Below are 19,706 nucleotides of genomic sequence, written 5' to 3'. Positions count from 1 at the left end.
ACCTAAGGAGGGAAGAAGCGAGAATGAGAGTCAATAGAATGTTACTGTGAATAAGAACAGAATTCTGGATCCCATAAATATTTCTGATCTCTAAAACCCTTCCCTTCTAAATTTCTGACCCGAGCACTATCCGTTGAGCTATCAGCCAGGCCTCTCCCCTCACCTGGTCAGGTCCCCAGCTACAAACCCTATTGTTCTAATTGACAAATGCAAAGGGGATTCTTGAGGTGAGAGACTTGATTCAGGGATGGGAAGAACAATGCAGAAAACAGACTCCAAGCCATTATGTATGATCGTGCCTGGTTGTTTATTTACAGAGGTGGCTGTGAAGCTGAGGAGCTTCTCATAACTGTAGTGGGGTGACAGGCCTGGGTCCCTCTGACTCCAGTTCCACAGCTCTTCTGAGGGTTCACTCACTCCTGATGCAGTGTCAGCAATAAAAGGCCACCTTGTACCTGAAAAGGCAATCAGAGAGGGAAGTGAGTGCCAGTGACTCCCCTATCAAGTTCCTGAGCATTACACCTTAGGGTAGGGAGGAGGCTAGAGAGAGGGTCATGGGTAAGAAAAAACCTATGGACCACCAAGACTGCAGATAGCAAGAGAAAGAAGATCAGGGTGGGACCAAGAGTAGATACAAGGGCTTCTCCAGTCCATTGGCCCTGCTTTCTCTTTTCCATTCGCATAGCCAGAAAGGTCCAAGCCTGGAGGAATGTGTATGAGTTGAGAGGGACTAAGATTGTTAGCAATGAGTAGATGGTGAGCAGCAGGATGTGCAGGGGCAAAGGAAAGAGGAAAGGCATCCAGAAAGGGGAGCCATGAAGGAGGAGTAAGGAATGAGGGGATGCACAGTAAGAGTAGAAGGGCACCATGCCAGTGGGGCATTATGGCTAGAACAAGAGGTTTCCTGGGCCCAAATGCTCTTTAAACCTTAGGAATGGCCCTGCCCCGCTGTAGGGATTGTGGAGGAGCTCATACTCACCCTGAAGGCCCCAATTCATCCAGACATGATGTGTTTGACAAAGGCTGGAAGAGAAGGTGGGAGTCAGGATCCTGACCTGGTTCCTTTTCCCCCTGCCCCCTTTCTTGCCCCTCCCACCTCCCTGACTCTAAACTTTTCCTCTGTCTGCTCTTTTCTCAGTCCTAACGCTCTTCTCCTGAGAGGGAATGTCTCATGTACCTAGGGACTCCTTCCTCACCTCATGGACTCTGAGCTGGATAACCTCCTACCCAACTACCAGAACTGCATCACCAAACCTATCCCCTTCCTCAAGATGATACCAAGAGGAGAGACAAGGGCCACCCTGCCCCCATTGGGTTCTAGGTTTCAATTTTCCAGTAGCATAGATAGAAGAGCCTAGGAATGATGGAACTGGGGAGGGGGGAAGGGATTGAGAGGAGCTAAAGTGCTCCTGTCCTGCTCCTCTGACCTTCATAGTTAATGCAGCCATTGGCATCCTCCTGTCCAGCCATCAGCTGTTCCACTTCTGATTCAGTCATCTTCTCACCTGGAACAAGCTTAGAGTCATTGACGGCAAAGGGTAGATAGTAGCCCACCTCCCTCTCCTCCCCACTATTCCATAGCTTCTCTAGTCCATAGATCTGTATCCTGACATGAGAGCAGACCTCTTCCCCAAATAGCTCATAAGGATTTTGAAAGAAAAGTACCAAGAGCAGAGTCAAAAACTGGACATTTCCCAACCCTGGGACTCCAGCCCCACCTTGCCTCAGATACAACCAAGGGATGGATAGGACTTAAGGGTGGGAGCCACAGAATGAGAGGCAAGGACAGAAGAAAAATCAGAAAGCCTCTCTCTCAGCCTCCACCAGTAACTCGCCTTCTTTTCATTCCTACATACTCATAGACTTAAAGATGGTCAGAGGACGTTATAGACCATAAAAGCCCAACCCTTTCATTTTATAGATGTAGGAACATTAGCTGGTGACCTGCCCATGTTCACAGAGTGGACTAGGAGCAGATCTGAAGACTAGAAGCCCTGTATCCTGACTCCCAATCCACCGTTCTTCTATACCTCCTCTTTCTGCCCTCCTTTATCTCCCCTCAATGCTTAAAGACCTTATGTTGAAGAAAAGAAACTACGGGAAAGGGCCACTCGTAGCCAGAGAGCCGAGCTCCAACTTCAATTCAGTCCTTCCTCCTTTGCCCCAATCCTTTGTCCTCTTCTCCCCTTGCCCTGTTTCCCCATCCCATCCCCTCCCATCCCACCACAATTGTCATCCCCTTCTTCTAGTGCCCATACCCAGGGTGGCAAGGACATGGCGCAGCTCAGCACCCATGACGGTGCCATTACTCTCCTTGTCAAAGACTCGAAGCCCCTCCACAAAGTCCTCGTAGGTCCCCTGGTCCTTGTTGCGGGAGATATGCTGCAGCATGGGCAGGAACGTCTCAAAGTCCAGCATTTTGGCATTCATCTCTTCAGGGGAGAGATTAGGGGAGGGGAGAAGGAGGATATTAATACAGGGTAGCCCGCTGCAGATGGAGACCTTATCCTTGTTCTGCCTATCCAAGAGCCAATCCTAGACAAATGACAGGACACATACACGTACTTCTAGGATCAGGGCATAGACACAGTGACCCTAGGAAAATGAGAATGGGAGCTACTGACAAATGGAAATGTGGAAGAGGGATTCAATCTCAATTCCAATAGGGCCCTGTGCTCCCATCCCCATAACCCTGACCACTCCCAGGCTCAATAGAGATAGCTGCTAGAGGTGACATCATACATGGACAAACTATCAGTCCGCCAGCTCCCTATAGTTGGTCCCTTGGTCTTTATTCAGCTCCCATGAATGAAGAGCCAATTGCTTCTAAAGCCACAACCAAGGAGGAAGGCAATGAGAGGGAGCAAGAGAAGGAAATGAAGGAGGGTCTGGAAAAAACCTTCCTGACTCTCAAGGTAAAGGTGACAATGAAGTCAGCTTTACCCTGACGTCGTTGGATACTGGCATTCCAAGATGAGTGTCTGCCTTCTTCTAGCACCTGAGAACAAAGTCAAGATTGTCTTGGAGAGAAAATAAGGTATGCAGGAATGGTTAATTATTTAACAAACATACACTGAAGATGTACTATGTTCACAGTCCTATACTAAGCCTCAAAGTCAAAGAGGTCACAGAGAATAAACTCTGCCTCCAAGAAACTTTTAATTGGAGAGCCAAACACATAAAAATGACTGGAGAAGAATTCAAGCAAATTATTGTCATAGGGCCTATATTACGGAAGTATTTATGCCTTAAGGAGACACACAGATCTTTAGACTTAGGGAATACCCAGTAATACACTTAGCACAGTGTCTGGCACATAATAGGTGCTCAATAATTGTTTATTGACTAATTGACTAATAGAAGGAAAAAAATGAGATAGGTCAGGGAAAGCTTCTTAAAGAAGATGAGTGATGATGGAGGAAAGGGGGATGAAGGACAGCAGAGACAGAGGACAGTCCAGCTGGGAAGACTGGTTTGTATAAGGAAGTAGCAGCTTGAGTCCTGGAGTGGCCCTGGATATTGGAAGGCAGAAAGAGACCTGGGGTTTTGATACCCTTGGCCCTGACCCTGACCCTCACCTTCAGCCTTGGGCTTGCCCAGCACCCGGAGGACCTCAGCATTGGTGGGGTTCTGGCCCAGGGCACGTAGCACATCCCCGCATTGTGCATATGTAATCTTCATCTCTCCAGTTGGTGTCCGATCAAACAGCGAGAAAGCCTCCTTGAACTCTGCAGAGAAAGATTGTGGCTACAATCACTCTTGTGCCAAAAAGAGGATCATAAATCTCATAGACTCCTGGAGCTAGAGAGGACCTCAAAGGACCCTTAATTCAACCCCCTAATTTTACAAATGAAGAAACTGAGATCCAGGTAAGGTAACTGATTTGTCCTAGGTCACCTAGGGAATTGTGAAAGTTGGGATTTGAGCACAGGACTTCTGTGTTCTTTCCACCATACCACAATGGTCAGGGGTAAGGTACCAAGCTAGGGGCAAACAGGTGATACAATGGATAGAGTGCTGGGCCTGGAGCCTGGAAGATCCAAGTTCAAACCTGGCTTCAGACACTTACTAGCTGTGTGACTCTTGACAAGTCATTATACCCTGTTTGCCTCATTTTCTTCATCTGTAAAATGAGCTGGAGAAGGCAAGAAAACTCCAAATGAGGTCACAAAGAGTCAGACACAACTGAACAATAACAACAAGAAACTAGTCAATGGGTAATCTTATAATTCCTATACATCTCCCACCTGAGATTGATTATGTATGAGCCAAAATTAGGGAATTTTGCACCCAAGGCAAAGGGGCAGGACAGTGAATGAACTCACCTGGGGTACAGACACTGAGGGACAGAAAATGTGAAAAGACATCTTTGAACACTACAATATTTCTATGCTACTAAAGGACTGGCTGCTCCTGGGGAAGGTGGAGCAGGGGCAAGGGGTGTAGCCACTTCGAAGAATGACTGAGCTGAAGCTGCTAAGAGTGGAGCTGGGTAGGGAAGAGCTTACTTAGGGTACAACCACTAGGAGGGGGAAGAATCCTCCAGAAAGTTGTCATCAGAATCCTTTAAATTTTATCACTCTGGAACAAAGCCCCAGTCACCCTGCCCTTGTTACAGGTCTAAATAATCATGGCCGCTCACAAGGCTTTGAGTATCCAGGATCAGTAGTACAATCTAAGAATAAAGAGTCCTCAGGGTCACAAAGCAGGTACTTGGATGTCTAAGGGGAAAGAGTAGGATCAAATTAAGACAATGCTGAGTCCATTGCAATATGCTGATCTACCTCATTAGTTTAAACTCTAATTTAGAATTTGTGATAACCCCCATGGACTGAATAGCTAAAATATACATCATGCAGAAAGGACTTGCTAAATTTATTAATATTGTAAAAAAAAAACACCCAGGATGCAGGGAGAATGTACAAAACCACTGGAGAACCAATTGCTTTTTAAAATTCTATCAGCACTCACTGATTTACAAGAATTGATAAATTATAAATTATTATAGGTATTAAAGCAGGTCCCTCAAAGTCACCTACTTGACATTTTACCATCCCTTCCTAAGCATTACTATTTAAAATGAAAGTGCATGCTGTCCTTTGGGAGTAATGACATTGCCTTTCTTTCAGAGTATTCTCTATCTCAGAGGATCATGGATCTTGTAGACTCTTGGAGCTGGAAAGGACTCTCTGGTCCAGTCTGGTTGTCCTCCACTCTTCCCTCATTAGTTCAGTTAGTGAGATGTAACTGAATAAACTAATAGATAAACCAATGTGGAGAGGTAGCATGACATGGTGGCCTCAGAGTCAGCAAGACGTGGGTTCAAGACCTGCCTTGACACATAATAAATGTGTGACCCTGGGCGAATGTTTCAATAGTAGGCAACTCTCAGTGACCTTAAATTGCAGAAAAGTTTCCTATAAAAGAAGTTTCTTTCCTACAGCCCTACAATTGATGAAATCATATCTCTAGTCTTAAAAATAAACACACATTAGTATACTTACCCATATTTATTGAGACAATTGCCAAAAAAAAGTTGGACCCAGATGGCAGAACCCTATCAGACTATCTTATCAGTGAGAGCAGGGTGAGAGTGAGGGGTCTATTTGGGTACTGGTATAGTAGAAAAAGTATTAGAAGACCTGAGTTCAAATTTACTACCCATATGATCATGGGCAGACTACTTTTCTCTGGGCCTCAGTTTCCCTCCTTGGTTTTAGAAAACCAACTTCACAACTATAAGCTGGGGGAGGTATGGCTAGATAGCAGTTTGTCTAAAAAAGATCTAGAGGTATTTAGTCACCTGCAAAGTCAGTATGAGTCAACAGTGTTCAAAATGGCAGCCCCAAAAGGTAATGAAATCTTTAGCTTAGTTAGAAGTTCGGGGTCCAGGATAAGAATGGCTGTCTTAGGTGTTATTGGCTCTGCCATGGTCTTGGACCTAATGAACTGATTAGACTATACTGGTTAATACTTTGAAGAAATGAAGAAGACCCAGAAGAGGGATAAGCTAAATATAAAAAGGCCTGATTGTGGGTAGAATTTTAGAGAAAACATTTTTAAGAGAGGAAGACAGCTCTTCAGATATAATGAACTGTTTATTCCCAGCTGCTGTTACTGACCTGGGTGTAACCCCATTGGAACCTATAGAACTATACCTGTATATCCTTGCTGAGCATCTACTTATATTTCTTTACCTATTGTTGGGTTTATATGGGGAAAAGTGTTACTCGGGAGCTTGTGTTGAGTTCCCCTGGTAGCTTCTGGAAACAGGTGTGCTGAAGGACCTGCATGTTGAGATGTCTAAGCAATCTCCTTATTGGCCACTGAGTAGGAATGACTGCTGACTAGGAATAACCAGGGTAGCTAGGTGGCGCAGTGAGTAGAGCAGCACTCTGGAAGTCAGAAGGACCTGAGTTCCAATTCAGCCTCAGACACTTGACACACTTACTAGCTGTGTGACCTTGGGCAAGTCACTTAACCCCAATTGCCCTGCCTTCCCCTCTCAAAAAAAAAAAGAGAGTGACCCTGCCTTCCATTTTTCTCTTCTTTCAACTGGCAATGTGGGAAGCCCAATTCCTGGGCTTCTGATGAAGAGTGGGGAAAATGAAGCTCTTCTCTAGCTTGGGCGAAAATTGAAAACTGTCAGCTCATGGCCACAGAAGCATATATGTTTGCCAGGATGTTCAGAAGACATACACCCAAAGGGGATTATTTGGACAGGGCAAAGCCAAGATGAAGGGAGAATGCTAATTCAGCAAATCCCTAAATACTACATATTTTGGTATTTTAAGTATCAGTCTTCTGGGAGAGTATAATAGTAGTTTTAAGTCATTATTTCCATTTGTTTAAGCCTTTGTTCATGTGCACTTGTGAGTTTCTTTGGGGGGGGCAGGGCAATTGGGGATAAGTGACTTGCCCAAGGTCACACAGCTAGTGTGTCAAGGGTCTGAGGCCAGATTTGAACTCAGATCCTCCTGACTCCAGGGCCAGTGCTCTACTCACTGTGACACCTAGCTGTCCCATGAGTTTCTTGTATTAGACATTTCTTTGTTCTATACTTGATTTTACATTATATATTGAGTAACTTTGAATTCCACATTTTAGGTGGAGACGCTGGTCATGAGCCAGCCTAAGATCTAAGTAATTTTTTCCCCAGGAATGAAGAGTGTAAAGGGAAAAAGAGAAGGAGAAAAAGAGCTTGACTCCTCTCTTGGGAGGTCAGGCTCTCCCAACATTGAACCTGGATCCTGTGTGCTTAGATTCAAGTCTGAAAGGAGTCCCTTTCTGGGAGCGGGAAAGGGTGACCACTCTCAGCCCCAATGGACCCAGTATCAATTGCTATTGTTACTTTTAAGGGATTATATGAGCTCTGAGGGTCTAACTCCAATAAAATCCAATTCCTCAATCCCTTTTTTGGAGCCCTACACATCTTCAGCGATCATCTGTTTTCTAATTTTTTCCCTAAATTTGCTTGTCCTACAATTAGATGAGTTTGGACCTCCAGTTTAATGACCCTGTGTTTTGCAGTGGTCAACCAAAAAAAAGCTTTCATCAAGGACAGTTTAGTTTGTTGCCTGAGGGTAAGAGGGTGACTTCCAGCCAACCCTTAAGCCTCTTTAGAAGAACTCCTAAATGAAGCTTACTTTTTCCATTTCCTTTTTTCCATTTCTCATTCTTGTTAGTTGTTCAATTGTCAATTTAAAAAATATTGTATTGGGACCTGATAAGTAATAAATAAGCACTAACCTATGATAAGCTCTGTAAAATGCCCTTTGTTTCTTGAATTTGTGCAGCTTGCATTGACAGATGGTTGGCTGAGCCTACAGGGTAGGGCACTTGCTACATGGTATTTGTCCCTTCCTGTCCTGAACTCAGACCTTTTCAGTGTGGGATTAGGTTCAGTCCTGGGCAGCCTGCCTCTGGTGAGGAGTTCCCTTTTCTTTCCACTCATTGAATAAATCCCCAAGGATAGTGTTAATTATAGTGAAAGTTATAGCTCAAAAGTCTAGGGTTTCCCCAAATGGGGGAGGGAAAAAGATACTCTGTATAAACATGAATTAAGTATGGAACAGCATATTCAATTGCTATACAGCAAGAAATACTTAACATGGAAGAATTGTAGCTTCCATTAACAGAAATGCCAGGATTTGGTAACCTAACTTACAACTCTTGCTTCACTTGGCTAGGAGGCTAATATTTAAGCCTCATAAGGACATAGAACAGTTTTGCAAGGTCACTACTCAGGCAATATATATTTCACCTGAGCATTGCACTGTCCAACCACTCCCAGGTGCTATCTGCTTGTTAAATAGACCAGGCTTAGGCCAATCCTCCTGTCACAGGCCATTACTCCATCATGCAGAAATTTCCCTTTCTGTCAACCACTGCCACTCTGGGGATACCTCAGCCACTGAACTCAAGGGCTTCCAAGGATTTTCAGACATCTAGAACACCCAAGATACCAGAAAGGAAACATAAAAAAGGCAGAGGCTGCCAGAGACTAACACTTAAGTTCACCTAGTTGTGGCTCCTGGCACTAGCTGCCTAAGTCTAAGTCCTCCTCACCTTAATTTAGTGTAATTCCAGTGCTCCTTGAGGTCTGGAGGTTTTTCTTAATTCTTCCAGATACTAGCACTTCACCTACCATGCATGAAATGATTTATTTTGCATGGATTTCACATTTACTCATGTTTACATGTTGTTTTTGTCAAGTAGACGATAAGGTCTCAGTGAGCAGAATCTCTGTCATTTTTATCTTTGTAGTCTGGCACCTAACAGTACCTGACCCGCTTACGCGGTTTTGTAACTTAATAAAAGTATTTTGTGGTTGAATTCTATTTCTAAGATTCTGTGATTCATTTGGAAAATAGGAGGGATGAGACTTAAGGGTAATACTTGTGATTTCATTGGTATAGGGAACACCTGGAGGAGGAAACTCTATTTAAAGAGCTGCCCAGTACACCGAGAAGTTAAGTGACTTGCCCAGGGTTACACAGCTAATATGTATCAGAGGCAAAGCTTGAACTCAGGGCTTTCTGGCTCTACAATCTGTTCTTTGCCCACTATGCTGTTTCTCCAAAGAAGGGATTCTTAACCTTTTTATGACATAAAGATCCCTTTGGCAGTCTGGTGAAACCTATGGTCCCCTTATTTTAAGGGCTTTTATGTGCATTAAATAAGATACATGGTGACAGCTAGATGGCATAGTGGATAGAGCATCAGGAAAACCTGACTTCAAATCCAGCCTTACTAGTACACTTACTAGCTGTGTGACCCTGGGCAAGTCATTTAACCCTATTTGCCTCACCTTCCTCATCTGTAAAGTGAGCTGGAAAAGGAAATGGCAAACTACTTCAGTATCTTTGCCAAGAAAACAAAGACTCAAAAATGACTGAAAAAAATGACTAAACAAAAATAAGATATATAGGTTCACAAAGGAAACCAATTATATAAATATATAGCTATCAAAGTGTTTTTTCATGGACCTAAGGTTAAGAACCCCTGCCCTAAATGATCCCTTAAAAAATCCTTCTAATTCTAAAATCCCATGATCCTACATACATGTGACATCCCCAATTCTGTTGGACCCGCTACACAATTATTCATGAAATTCTGCTGAGGAGGTTTAGAAAGGAGAGGGGTAAATCGACTCTGTCCTACTAATGAACTCGTTTTCCCCTATATTCCCTCCTGGCTTAATGGGCAGACTGGTAAGTACCCAAATTGATTGTGAGTCAGGCTGGTGCGGCTGCTGTGAAAAGTTCAGCCTCATCCTGGGGTTTATTTAAAGGAGCGTGACATACACCCGTGAGCCAAGGACTAATCTGTCCTTGGTACTCTGCATTAGTCAGACTTTGATTCAAGCACTCTGCTTGGTCCAGCTGTGGTCACCACACTTTAAAAGGTTCAGAAAACTGGGATAGGCCCAGAGAGGGAAGGTGTCTCAGATGAGGAAAGGCTATTAAAAGGATCGCATCATTAAGCTTAGAGAAGGGGTTAAGAGGTCATTTAACTACTCTCTTATTCCATTTGAAGGGTTTTCAGAGGAGGATGCTGAACTGAATATAGAATGTCAGAGCTAAAAGGGAACCCAGGGATCATCTAGCCCTTCCTTCTCATTTATAGGTGAATAAATGGAGGCCCAGACTGGTTAAGTGACTGGCTCACAGTCATATAGCCAAACTGGTGGCAGAGCTTGGGATTAGGATCTATCTGCTGACTCCCAGGCTATAGTTCTCCCCACAAAGCCACATGAGGATAGTTCTCTGTGTCCAAAGAAGATCAAATAAATGGCAATGGGTCAAAATGAAGTCCAAAGGGATTCCAGTTGGATGCAAGAAAGACATTTTCATGGTCGGTGATAATCCACTGTAATGGGCTAGTGAGTCATAAACCCTGAAGATAAGATAATCAAACAGGGGTAGCGTGTTATAGTAGAAAGAACACTAGAGCCAGAGACAGAAGATCTGGATTTGAATTCCAGTTTGCTACTTGTTAGCTGGACTTGTTAGCTGCTCTTGAGTCATTTCAGTCGTGTCCGACTCTCTATGACCCCATTTGAGGTTTTCTTGGCAAAGATACTGGAGTGGTTTGACCTCTCCTTCTCCAGCTCATTTTACAGATGAGGAAACTGAGGCAAACGGGGTTAAATGACTTGCCCAGGGTCACACAGCTAGTGTCTAAGCCCGAATTTACTCATGAAGAGAAGCCTTCCTGATTCCAAGCCCAGGGCTCTATCCACTGCACCATCCAGCTACCCTTGCTAGCTAGGTAGCCTTGGTTAAATCACTTAACCTCTCTGGGAGTCAGTTCCCTCATCTGCAAAATGAAACACAGCCCTAGGGTCTGATCTCTAAGGTTCCCCTCTATGTCTGAATCCTTTGCAGTGGCTAGCTCAGAGTCCCAAACATTTTGAAGATGTAGCATCCTACCACAGTCTGATTCTGCAACCTTCCCTCATATACAGGTGAATTTTTTTTTAATTAGTTTCATTTTTAGAATTTTTAGAATTTACGGAGAAACTTTGGGATATCACAAAATCAGAGCTAGAATCACTCCTTAAAAATGGACATGAGAGCCTTCTATTGTATAGTTAGAGGTTGTCTAGTTCAATCACTCCATTTTACAGATGAGGAAAATAAGGCCTACAGAGAAGAGTTGGTTTGCTCAAGGTAATAGAGTTGATAAGCTGAAAAGTCAAGAATCAAACCTCAGTCCTTTGACTCCAATGTTTGTTTGCTTTTCTTCCTTTTTTGAGGCAATCGGGACTAAGTGACTTGCCCAGGGGTCACATAGCTAGTAACTGTCGGAGGCCAGATTTAAACTCAGATCCTCCTAACTCCAGGGCCAGTACTCTACCTGCTGTACTATCTAGCTGCCCCTATTTGTTTGTTTTTACATTTTTACCTTGATGCTTCTCTTACCTACCTGAAAAGCCAGGTACCCTCTTCATTTTCCTCACCTTCCCTCCCTGGCTTCCTTCAAAGCCTAGCTGAAATCTTACTATTTACAAGAAGCCTTTTCCAATCCCCCTTAATGCTACTGCCTTCCCTCCTAATTTATTCTGTACCTATGTCTTGTTTGTACATAGTTCACATTTGCATGTTGTCTCCCTCATTAGAAAGTGAGCTCCTTGAGGGCAAAGATTGTCTCTTGTCCTTCTTTATATCCACAGCAGTTGGCCCAGTGCCTGTCACAGAGGAAGCACTTAATAGATGTGCATTGACTGATTTGTTGACTATCTGGACCAGATGATCCCTCAAGGTTCTTTCTAGCCACAAGTGTCTAAGATCCTCTGCCTTTAAGGCATTTATGGAGCTGAAGGGGGTCCTTGAAATCAGAGATAACCATGATATTTTTGAACCAGTATGTTGGCACCAGGTGATGGGTGATGTTATTCTCTGTAGCTTTAAAATTGCATTGTCTCCTGGTTCCCAGGGACTTCACTATGAAGGGGAGCCCTGTAGCTGGGATGTACTGAAGCCCATAAATGGAAGAAGGGGAATAAATGACAAGTGAGTCATTTACATGGGATAATGGGAGGGGTAGGGAGAGTTCAGCATTAAACCTGCTAACCTGGTATAGGCCTATTCTGGAAGACTTTGTAGTGGGAGCTTGGGGAAGGTGGTAATGCTATCAGAATTGCCTTGGGCTGGATGAGTGGGGAGTAAAGGCAAACACTGCTCCTCAACTCCAAGAACCAGATGGGGTAAAACTTTCTCCCAGGACACTGAACCCCTGACAAAATACAGTTCATTAGCTTGGATATAAGAGGATAACAGCAACTGGCCGTGGTCACTTCTTAAGGTTTCAAAATAACTTGGCTAGAGGACTGAGCAACTGTCAGAGCTTCTGGGAGACTCTTGGAGAATTCGGACAGGTCTTCTCTAGGGAGGTGTTGGTTCTCATCAAGAAAGAGGACAGAGGCCATAGCAACAGCATGAAAGGAGGGGTAGTACTCACCTTCTATCTGGTCAGCGGTGAAATCAATCTGTGGGGAGGGAGAGAACAGAGTGGTGAAGGCTACTGACAGGAAGAAAACTCCAGTTATTGTATTATAAAGGGTATGATGGGTGTGAGCCTGGACCTCCCTAGATGCTGGCTATCAGAGGAGTAAGCTTATAGTATATTCCATATAATAGAATGGAATGGGAGAGAAAAGAAAAAGGGAGGGGTAGGGAGGGGACTGGTGAATGGGAGGGGAAGGGGAAGAGAATAAGGAAGAAGGAGGAATCAAGAATGACTGAGAGATTACAAACCTCAGTGACTGGAAGGATGGCAATATTCTTACACAAATTAGTAAGTTCATAAGAAGGGTGGATTTGAGGGTAAAGAAAATTAGTTCTGTTTTGGACATTCTGAATTTGAGAATAGCTCTCACTTTCATCCCCTTTCTCTCCACCTACTTAGCCACCACCTGAGTTTAGGCTCTCATCACCTCTTGCCTAGACTTCTGCAATAACCTAACTGGTTTCCCTGCCTCAAAGCTCTCCCTATTCCAATGTATAATTTACTGCCAATGTGATTTTACTAAAACAGAAGTGTGACCATGTCCTTCTCCTACTCAATAAACTCTAATGGCTCTTGGTCAGCTCTAGGATTAAACATAAACTCCTCTGTTTGGCATTTAAAGCTCTTCATAACCTGACTCCAACTTATGTATTTGGCTTTATTATACATTATTGCCACTCACATACACTATAGTCCAGATAAACTGGCCTCATTGCTGTTTGTCATACAACATACTTCATCTCCCATCCTTCTTTGCAAAGGCTGTCCGCCATGTCTGGAACATACTGTCTTATCACCGCTACCTCTTAGAATCTCTAGTTTCCTTCAAGACCCACTTCAAGCCCCTCCTTCTACATTAGGTCTTTCCTCATTCCCCCCAATCTCCTTGCATCCCTGTGAAAGAAAGAGAAAGAAAGAAAGGGAGGGAGGGAGGGAGGAAGGGAGGAAGGAAGGAAGGAAGGAAGGAAGAAAGAAAGGAAGGAAGGAAGGAAGGAAGGAAGGAAGGAAGGAAGGAAGGAAGAAAGGAAGAAAGGAAGAAAGGAAGAAAGGAAGAAAGGAAGAAAGGAAGAAAGGAAGAAAGGAAGAAAGAAAGAAAGAAAGAAAGAAAGAAAGAAAGGGAGGGAGGGAGGAAGGGAGGAAGGAAGGAAGGAAGGAAGGAAGGAAGGAAGGAAGAAAGAAAGAAAGAAAGGAAGGAAGGAAGGAAGGAAGGAAGGAAGGAAGGAAGGAAGGAAGGAAGGAAGAAAGGAAGAAAGAAAGGAAGAAAGAAAGAAAGAAAGGGAGGGAGGGAGGAAGGGAGGAAGGAAGGAAGGAAGGAAGGAAGGAAGGAAGGAAGAAAGAAAGAAAGAAAGAAAGGAAGGAAGGAAGGAAGGAAGGAGGGAGGGAGGGAAGGAAGAAAGAAATGAAATGAAAGGAAAGAAAGAAATGAAATGAAAGAAGAAAGAAAGAGTGGAAGGAAGGAAGGAAGGGAGAGGGGAGGCAATTAAGGAGGGAAGAAGGAAGAAAGAAAGAAAGAAAGAAAGAAAGAAAGAAAGAAAGAAAGAAAGAAAGAAAGAAAGAAAGAAAGAAATGAAGGAAGGAAGGAAGAAATTACTTTGTGTTTATTCTGCATATTCTTATATAGGTACACAGGCAGCTAGATGGCTCAATGGAAAGAGCATTGGGTCTGGAGTCAGGAAGACCCGAGTTCACATCCAGCCTTAGATACTTACTAGCTCTATGACCCTGGGCAAGTCACTTAACCTCTGTTTGCTTTAATTCACTAGAGAAGGAAATGGCAAATTACTATAGTATCTTTCCCAAGAAAACCCCATGTATAGTATTGGTATGCTATGGTCAACAGAGTCACAAAGAGTCAGACGCAACTGAACAACAAATATAGGTACAATTTGTCTTCCCTACTGTAATTTAAGCTCCTTGAGGTCAGGGACTGTTTCATTTTTGTTATTGTATACCCAGTACCTAGCACAAGGCTTGACACAGTAGATGCTTAATGAATACTTATTAATTAAAGACTGAATAGAGATAGGGACTGGATTGAACCTAGACCTGTGATTTTATTGATAAAGAAAACTCCCATGTGAGGACATTCCCTCAACCAATGAAAATCACCATCTTCTCTCCATGTATGAGTCTCAGAGAGTTGACTATAGATAGCACTAAGAGATTAATGACTTGTCTAAGGTCACACACAGCCAGTGTGTGTCAGAAGTACAACTTGAACCCAAATCTTCTTGGCTTTAAGGCCAGTTCTCTATTTACACCATGCTAGCCTCTATTGATTGACTTGACTAATTATTATCCCTATTTTCAGATAATACTCATAAAAGTTCATAGGATCACAGAATTAGATATTGAGCTGGAAGAGACCTTAGAGATCTTTTAGTCCAACCCTCTCATTCTATAAATGAAGGTACTTAATATATAGAGGTAAAGTGACTTGTCCAAAGTCACAGAGATAGTAAGTGACAGAGCTGGGTTTCCTGGTCACCTGACTCCAAGCCCAGATCTTTTTCCATTAAACCCCACAGGAAGAGAGAGGATGGCTTAGAGGTGGGGAGGATAAAAGTGCTGAAAGATGGTATAATTATAGATCCTTTGCTTCCCCCCTCCCAAACTCAGACAGCCTCATTTAGAGTCCCCAACTTCAAATCTGTCAGAATTCAGACAGATTGTTGGGCTGACATTTTACCGTTTCACAATATATAAAAGAAGAGGTTTGCTATATCTAAAAACGATGTGAATAAGTTTGCAGTGGGCACATTTAAAAAGTCACCAAAACAAACCAGTTTCTCAACACTTTTAAGGAATGCAGCAGCAGAGGGTACAGTAGTGTGCAGAGGGCCAGGACAGTGTGGGGAGCATTGGGTATGTGAAGCATTGAAAAACTATCTCTTAACCTGGGGTCCGTGAACTTGTTTTTAAAATCTTTTGATCATTATACTTTAATATAATTGGCTTCCTTTGTAACCCTTATATATTTTACGCATTTAAAAACTTTATTCTGGCAGGGCATCCATAGGCTTCACCAGACTGCCAAAAGGTTTTTGTAGAATAGAATATTTTGTGGAATGTGATGGGGGAGGAGAGGGAAAGGGAAGGAAGAAGAAAGGGGAGGAGAAAGAAGGGGAGAGGAGAAGTGAATTAGGTGGGGAGGGGAGGTATAAGAGAGAGGGAAGAATCAAGGCTGGTTGGGAGATTTCAAACCTCAGTGACACGAGGTCTGACATAATACAAAAAAATAACTAAATAAAAGGTTAGGAGCACCTGGTGAAGAGGAAAGGTCCAGAGAGAGGTGGTGGGCAGTTTGCTGGTTCCACTGACTCATATGCTGAAACAGTTGCCAGGGTGAAAGGAGGCACCGATGGATGGCTAGAGAGCCCAGCCTGGCAGTGGCTGTCCAAATGGAGTGGTGCTTAATCCCAACATGATAAAGATAATAGCAAAGGGCTGTCATGATGAGTGGATTTGTACCTGCCAGGCTCTGCCCATAAAGGGAGACAGACACATGGCATGCAAAAGGCTCTGGACCCCTTTAGGACTGAGCCCAGACTAATCCTAGCCCTACCCACCTTCCCTCCATCCCTGTCTATCCCCAGCTCTGTCCTGAGAGCTGGGTTCCCTTGTCTCCTGCCCCACCCCTTCCAGCCTCAGCCCAGTTATAAATAGCTCTCCCTACCAGTGACGGCTCGACCTCCCTCATTTTGGTGTGGAGGCTTAAAATTGTTCCATTCCCCTGAGGAGCCTCTTGGCCTCCTCTACCCCCACTCCCCACTTCTTTCTCTAGCTTCCCCTCCCAAACTAATTCCTTCCACAGCCTGGCCTGTGAGCTTGGAGAACTCAGCTAAGCAGCTAGGTTGGTGGAGGTCATAACTATTGAGGAAAGGAATCTTCCCCTGTGGGGGCTGAAGGCAAGCAAGACAAAAGGTAAAGATTCCCCTTTTCGAGGTTCAACCCCAAAAGCAGCCATACCCTATCACACACTCATTCTCAAGGGGTCTGGGTAGAGGTTCCTCAAATGCACAAGAGAAGAAACAAGGTAGAAAAAATCTTCACTTGATATAGGGGCAACACCATCAACATGCTGAACACAGCCAGAGTACTGATATTAGCGTCAGCTACAGCTGCCCTAGGATTGACATTGGAAGGCACTGGGAATGTAAAAAGCTAACAGAGAATGGGGAGAGATCATCTTCATGCTACTCACCCTTTAAGACCCAACCCTCCCTACTCCACTAAGTGTTCCCTGACCAGCCTGTAAGGATCTCTCCTCTCCTCTGAGCCCCTCTAGCTCTTATTACCTAAGAAACATGGTATACTTGAGAGAGCATCACATCTAAGAGTCTGAAGACCTAGGTTCAAATTCTGACTCTTTGACTTGCTATCCTATAGGATCTTAGGTAAGTAATTCCCCTCTCTGATGCTCACTTTTTTCATCCATAAAATTAACAGGTCTATAAAGACCTTCCAGCCCTAAATCCCATGAACTATTAACTTGGCACTCATCATGTACTGGTTTGTAGGGTAAGTTATCTTTTTATGTCTGTGTATGTCTATTCTCCCCAACTAAATCAGTAGCTTGCAAAAGCAGGAACTATCTTTAAAAAAATGAAAAAAAAACAGAAACTTCTTTGTGTCTCCCAAAGTCCCTACCACGGTGCTCTGAACATAGCAGGCACTCAATAAATGCTTCTTGAGTAACCGATTAAAGCCCGGGGTCATTGTACAGTGAGACTTCCCCTTTCTTAGCTTCCAGTTCCTCTATATCAATGGTTCTTAATCTGGGGTCTAGCCAACTTCTCGTGGGTTTTACATTTTTTGGCTAACTGCACTTTAATATCATTGATTTCCTTCATAATCTAATGTATTTTACTTTATGCACTTAAAAATATTCTCCTAGGAAAGGGTCCCTGGGCTTTGCCAGACTGCCAGAGAGGTCCAGGACATAAAAAAGACTAAAAACACAATGTGCCTATTCCCCAGGGCAGGTACACTGTAGTATTCTGTCCCAGTAAGGAGTTATTTAAGCCCAGAAATGTTCTTCCCCAACATGTACAACCACTCTAACCTCCCGGAGTAGAAAAAGGTCTTTGATCCCCCTCCTCCCAACTAGATGCATCTCACCTTCACACTCTTTGGGTCAAAGGCAGGTTCCTTGGGGGCTTCTGGAGCAGGAGCAGGGGCCGGGGCTGGGGCTGGGGCCGGGGCTGCGGCTGGGGCCGGCTTGGCTGCCTCCTTCTTGGGCTCAGGCTTCTTGGGAGGCATGACGCTGGGATCTCTGGTGGAACTGGAAACCCTAAGGGGAAGCAAGAAGAGCCTGGAAGACAGAGAGACAGGAGCCTTGAGTTTCTCTGCCCCTTATATCACTGACCTGAAACCCCCTCCCCGCCAGGGGTTGGGCCAGAGCAAGAGCAACTGTCACTGACTATAAAAGGAAGAAACACCCACAGGGTCCAGCTGACAATTGTCCATTGTCACCAGATTTGGGGCCACCAACCCCCACCTTCTCCTTCCACCATACCTCTGGCATCCAGGCCAAGAAAAGGCTGCCCTCTTCCTGTTGCCTGGGAGAAACACAAGAAACACAGAGGGGATAGGGGACCAGGGCCCCCTTAAAAATGTCAGAGTCTGACCACAGTAATGAGCCAACACTTAGCAGCTGATAACCCCACACACAAAGCTCAGGGGAGTGCGGGGCTTTTTTTAGCCCCTCCTGGGCGGGGGCTGCCTGATGCACATTCCTTTTAGGCAGAGATCTGTTCTGTACCCTCCACTCTCAACACTACCCAGGGGGCTCAGCTTTCGTGAAAGTAAGATGGATTGAAGGATAATGAATCCATTCTGGGGACTGTCCCTTTACTCTCCAGTTCCATGACCTCCAAGTTCCCCAAATCATGAGCTTCCACAAACTCAAGTCATTGAACTTCTCTCACATCCATTCATTCAAAAAAATGTTTGTGAAATGTCTTCTTTATGCAAGTCCCCAGGTCCCTGAGACCAGAGCCATAACTAGTGTTAGGGGAAAGGGACTTTGGTACAGGGAAGGGAGCAGGCTGGGAGAAGCGCTTCCTCTCTGTGCCTCACATTGCGGTCTTCTGCAGGCCCTCACCACCCAGGGCCACTGCTCTGTGGCCTATCGACCTATTGACCCACAACTAATTTTTCCCCCAATAAAAAATTCCTAACTAAGACTGTACCTGAAAATTGCCTAAACACACATAGTCAATAAGGCACCATACTTCCAAGTATCATCACAGACCCATGGAATTTTTAGGGCTGTAAAGGGGTGACCAAAGCTAAACATGAAGGGCTGAGCAAGGGTTGGGGACTGGGTCCTGGTCCCTGAAGAGGCAGAAGCCAGATGATAGCTGGCAAAGATTCCTCCCTGAAGCCCGTGCCCCTTTTCAAGTTGGCAAAGTAGAATGAGCTTGCACTGATTCTACTATTCTCACATCTCAAGAGTACTCTTGGTATATCCTAACCATGGGTGGGGAGAGCAAAAAGCACTTAACTTGGCCCACAAGCACTAAGTCTAGAGTAATAATAAGAATAAATACATTATAGTTTACAAAGCACTTTATATGTACCATCACATTTGATCCTCCCAACCCTGAGTGGTAAGTAGTATTCCTATCCCCACCTGTAGATGAAGAAACTGAGAGAGACATTAGTCAACTTACCTAAGGTCACACAGCTAATAAGTGTCTGAGACAATATTTGAACTCAGGTCCTTCTGACTCCAAAGGGCAGCTAGGTGGCACAGTGGATAGAGTGCCACACCTGGAGTCAGGAAGACTCCTCTTCCTGAGCTCAAATCTGACCTTGGGCACTTACTTGGTGTGTGACCCTGGGCAAGTCACTTAACACTGTTTGCCTCAGTTTCCTCATTTGTAAAACAAGCTGGAGAAGGAAATGGCAAACCACTCCAGTATCTTTGCTGAGAAACCTCAAATGGGGTCACAAAGAGTTAGACGTGAGTGAACAAAAAAAACTTCCTGACTCCAAGTCCAGTGCTCTCTCTCTACTGCACTACACTAGCTGCCTCAAAGAACAGAATTATAGAGTATTATAGAGTCTTGGAGCTAGAAGGAACCTTAGAAATGATTTAGTCAGGGGCGGCTAGGTGGTGCAGTGAGTAGAGCACCGGCCCTGGAGTCAGGAGGACCTGAGTTCAAATTCAGCCTCAGACACTTGAC

The 19,706-nt window shown here is 44.3% G+C and overlaps 1 protein-coding gene across 1 annotated transcript; it reads right to left on the bottom strand.

Annotated features, from left to right (window-relative positions):
- Positions 1 to 288: 288 nt before the first annotated feature.
- On the bottom strand, positions 289 to 17,992 carry MYL4 (myosin light chain 4). The gene is made up of 8 exons (XM_036755965.1): positions 17,959 to 17,992; positions 17,635 to 17,827; positions 12,466 to 12,493; positions 3,579 to 3,728; positions 2,259 to 2,432; positions 1,428 to 1,505; positions 980 to 1,023; positions 289 to 455 (listed from the first exon to the last, which is right to left on the bottom strand). The coding sequence occupies exons 2-7, from the start codon at positions 17,773 to 17,775 to the stop codon at positions 995 to 997; spliced, it is 600 nt and encodes a 199-aa protein (XP_036611860.1). The 5' UTR covers positions 17,776 to 17,827; positions 17,959 to 17,992; the 3' UTR covers positions 289 to 455; positions 980 to 994.
- Between the last annotated feature and the right edge of the window lie 1,714 nt (positions 17,993 to 19,706).

This window comes from Trichosurus vulpecula, chromosome 4, assembly GCF_011100635.1.
Source record: "Trichosurus vulpecula isolate mTriVul1 chromosome 4, mTriVul1.pri, whole genome shotgun sequence".
Lineage (NCBI taxonomy): Eukaryota > Metazoa > Chordata > Mammalia > Diprotodontia > Phalangeridae > Trichosurus > Trichosurus vulpecula.
This window is presented reverse-complemented; position numbering and strand designations above follow the sequence as displayed.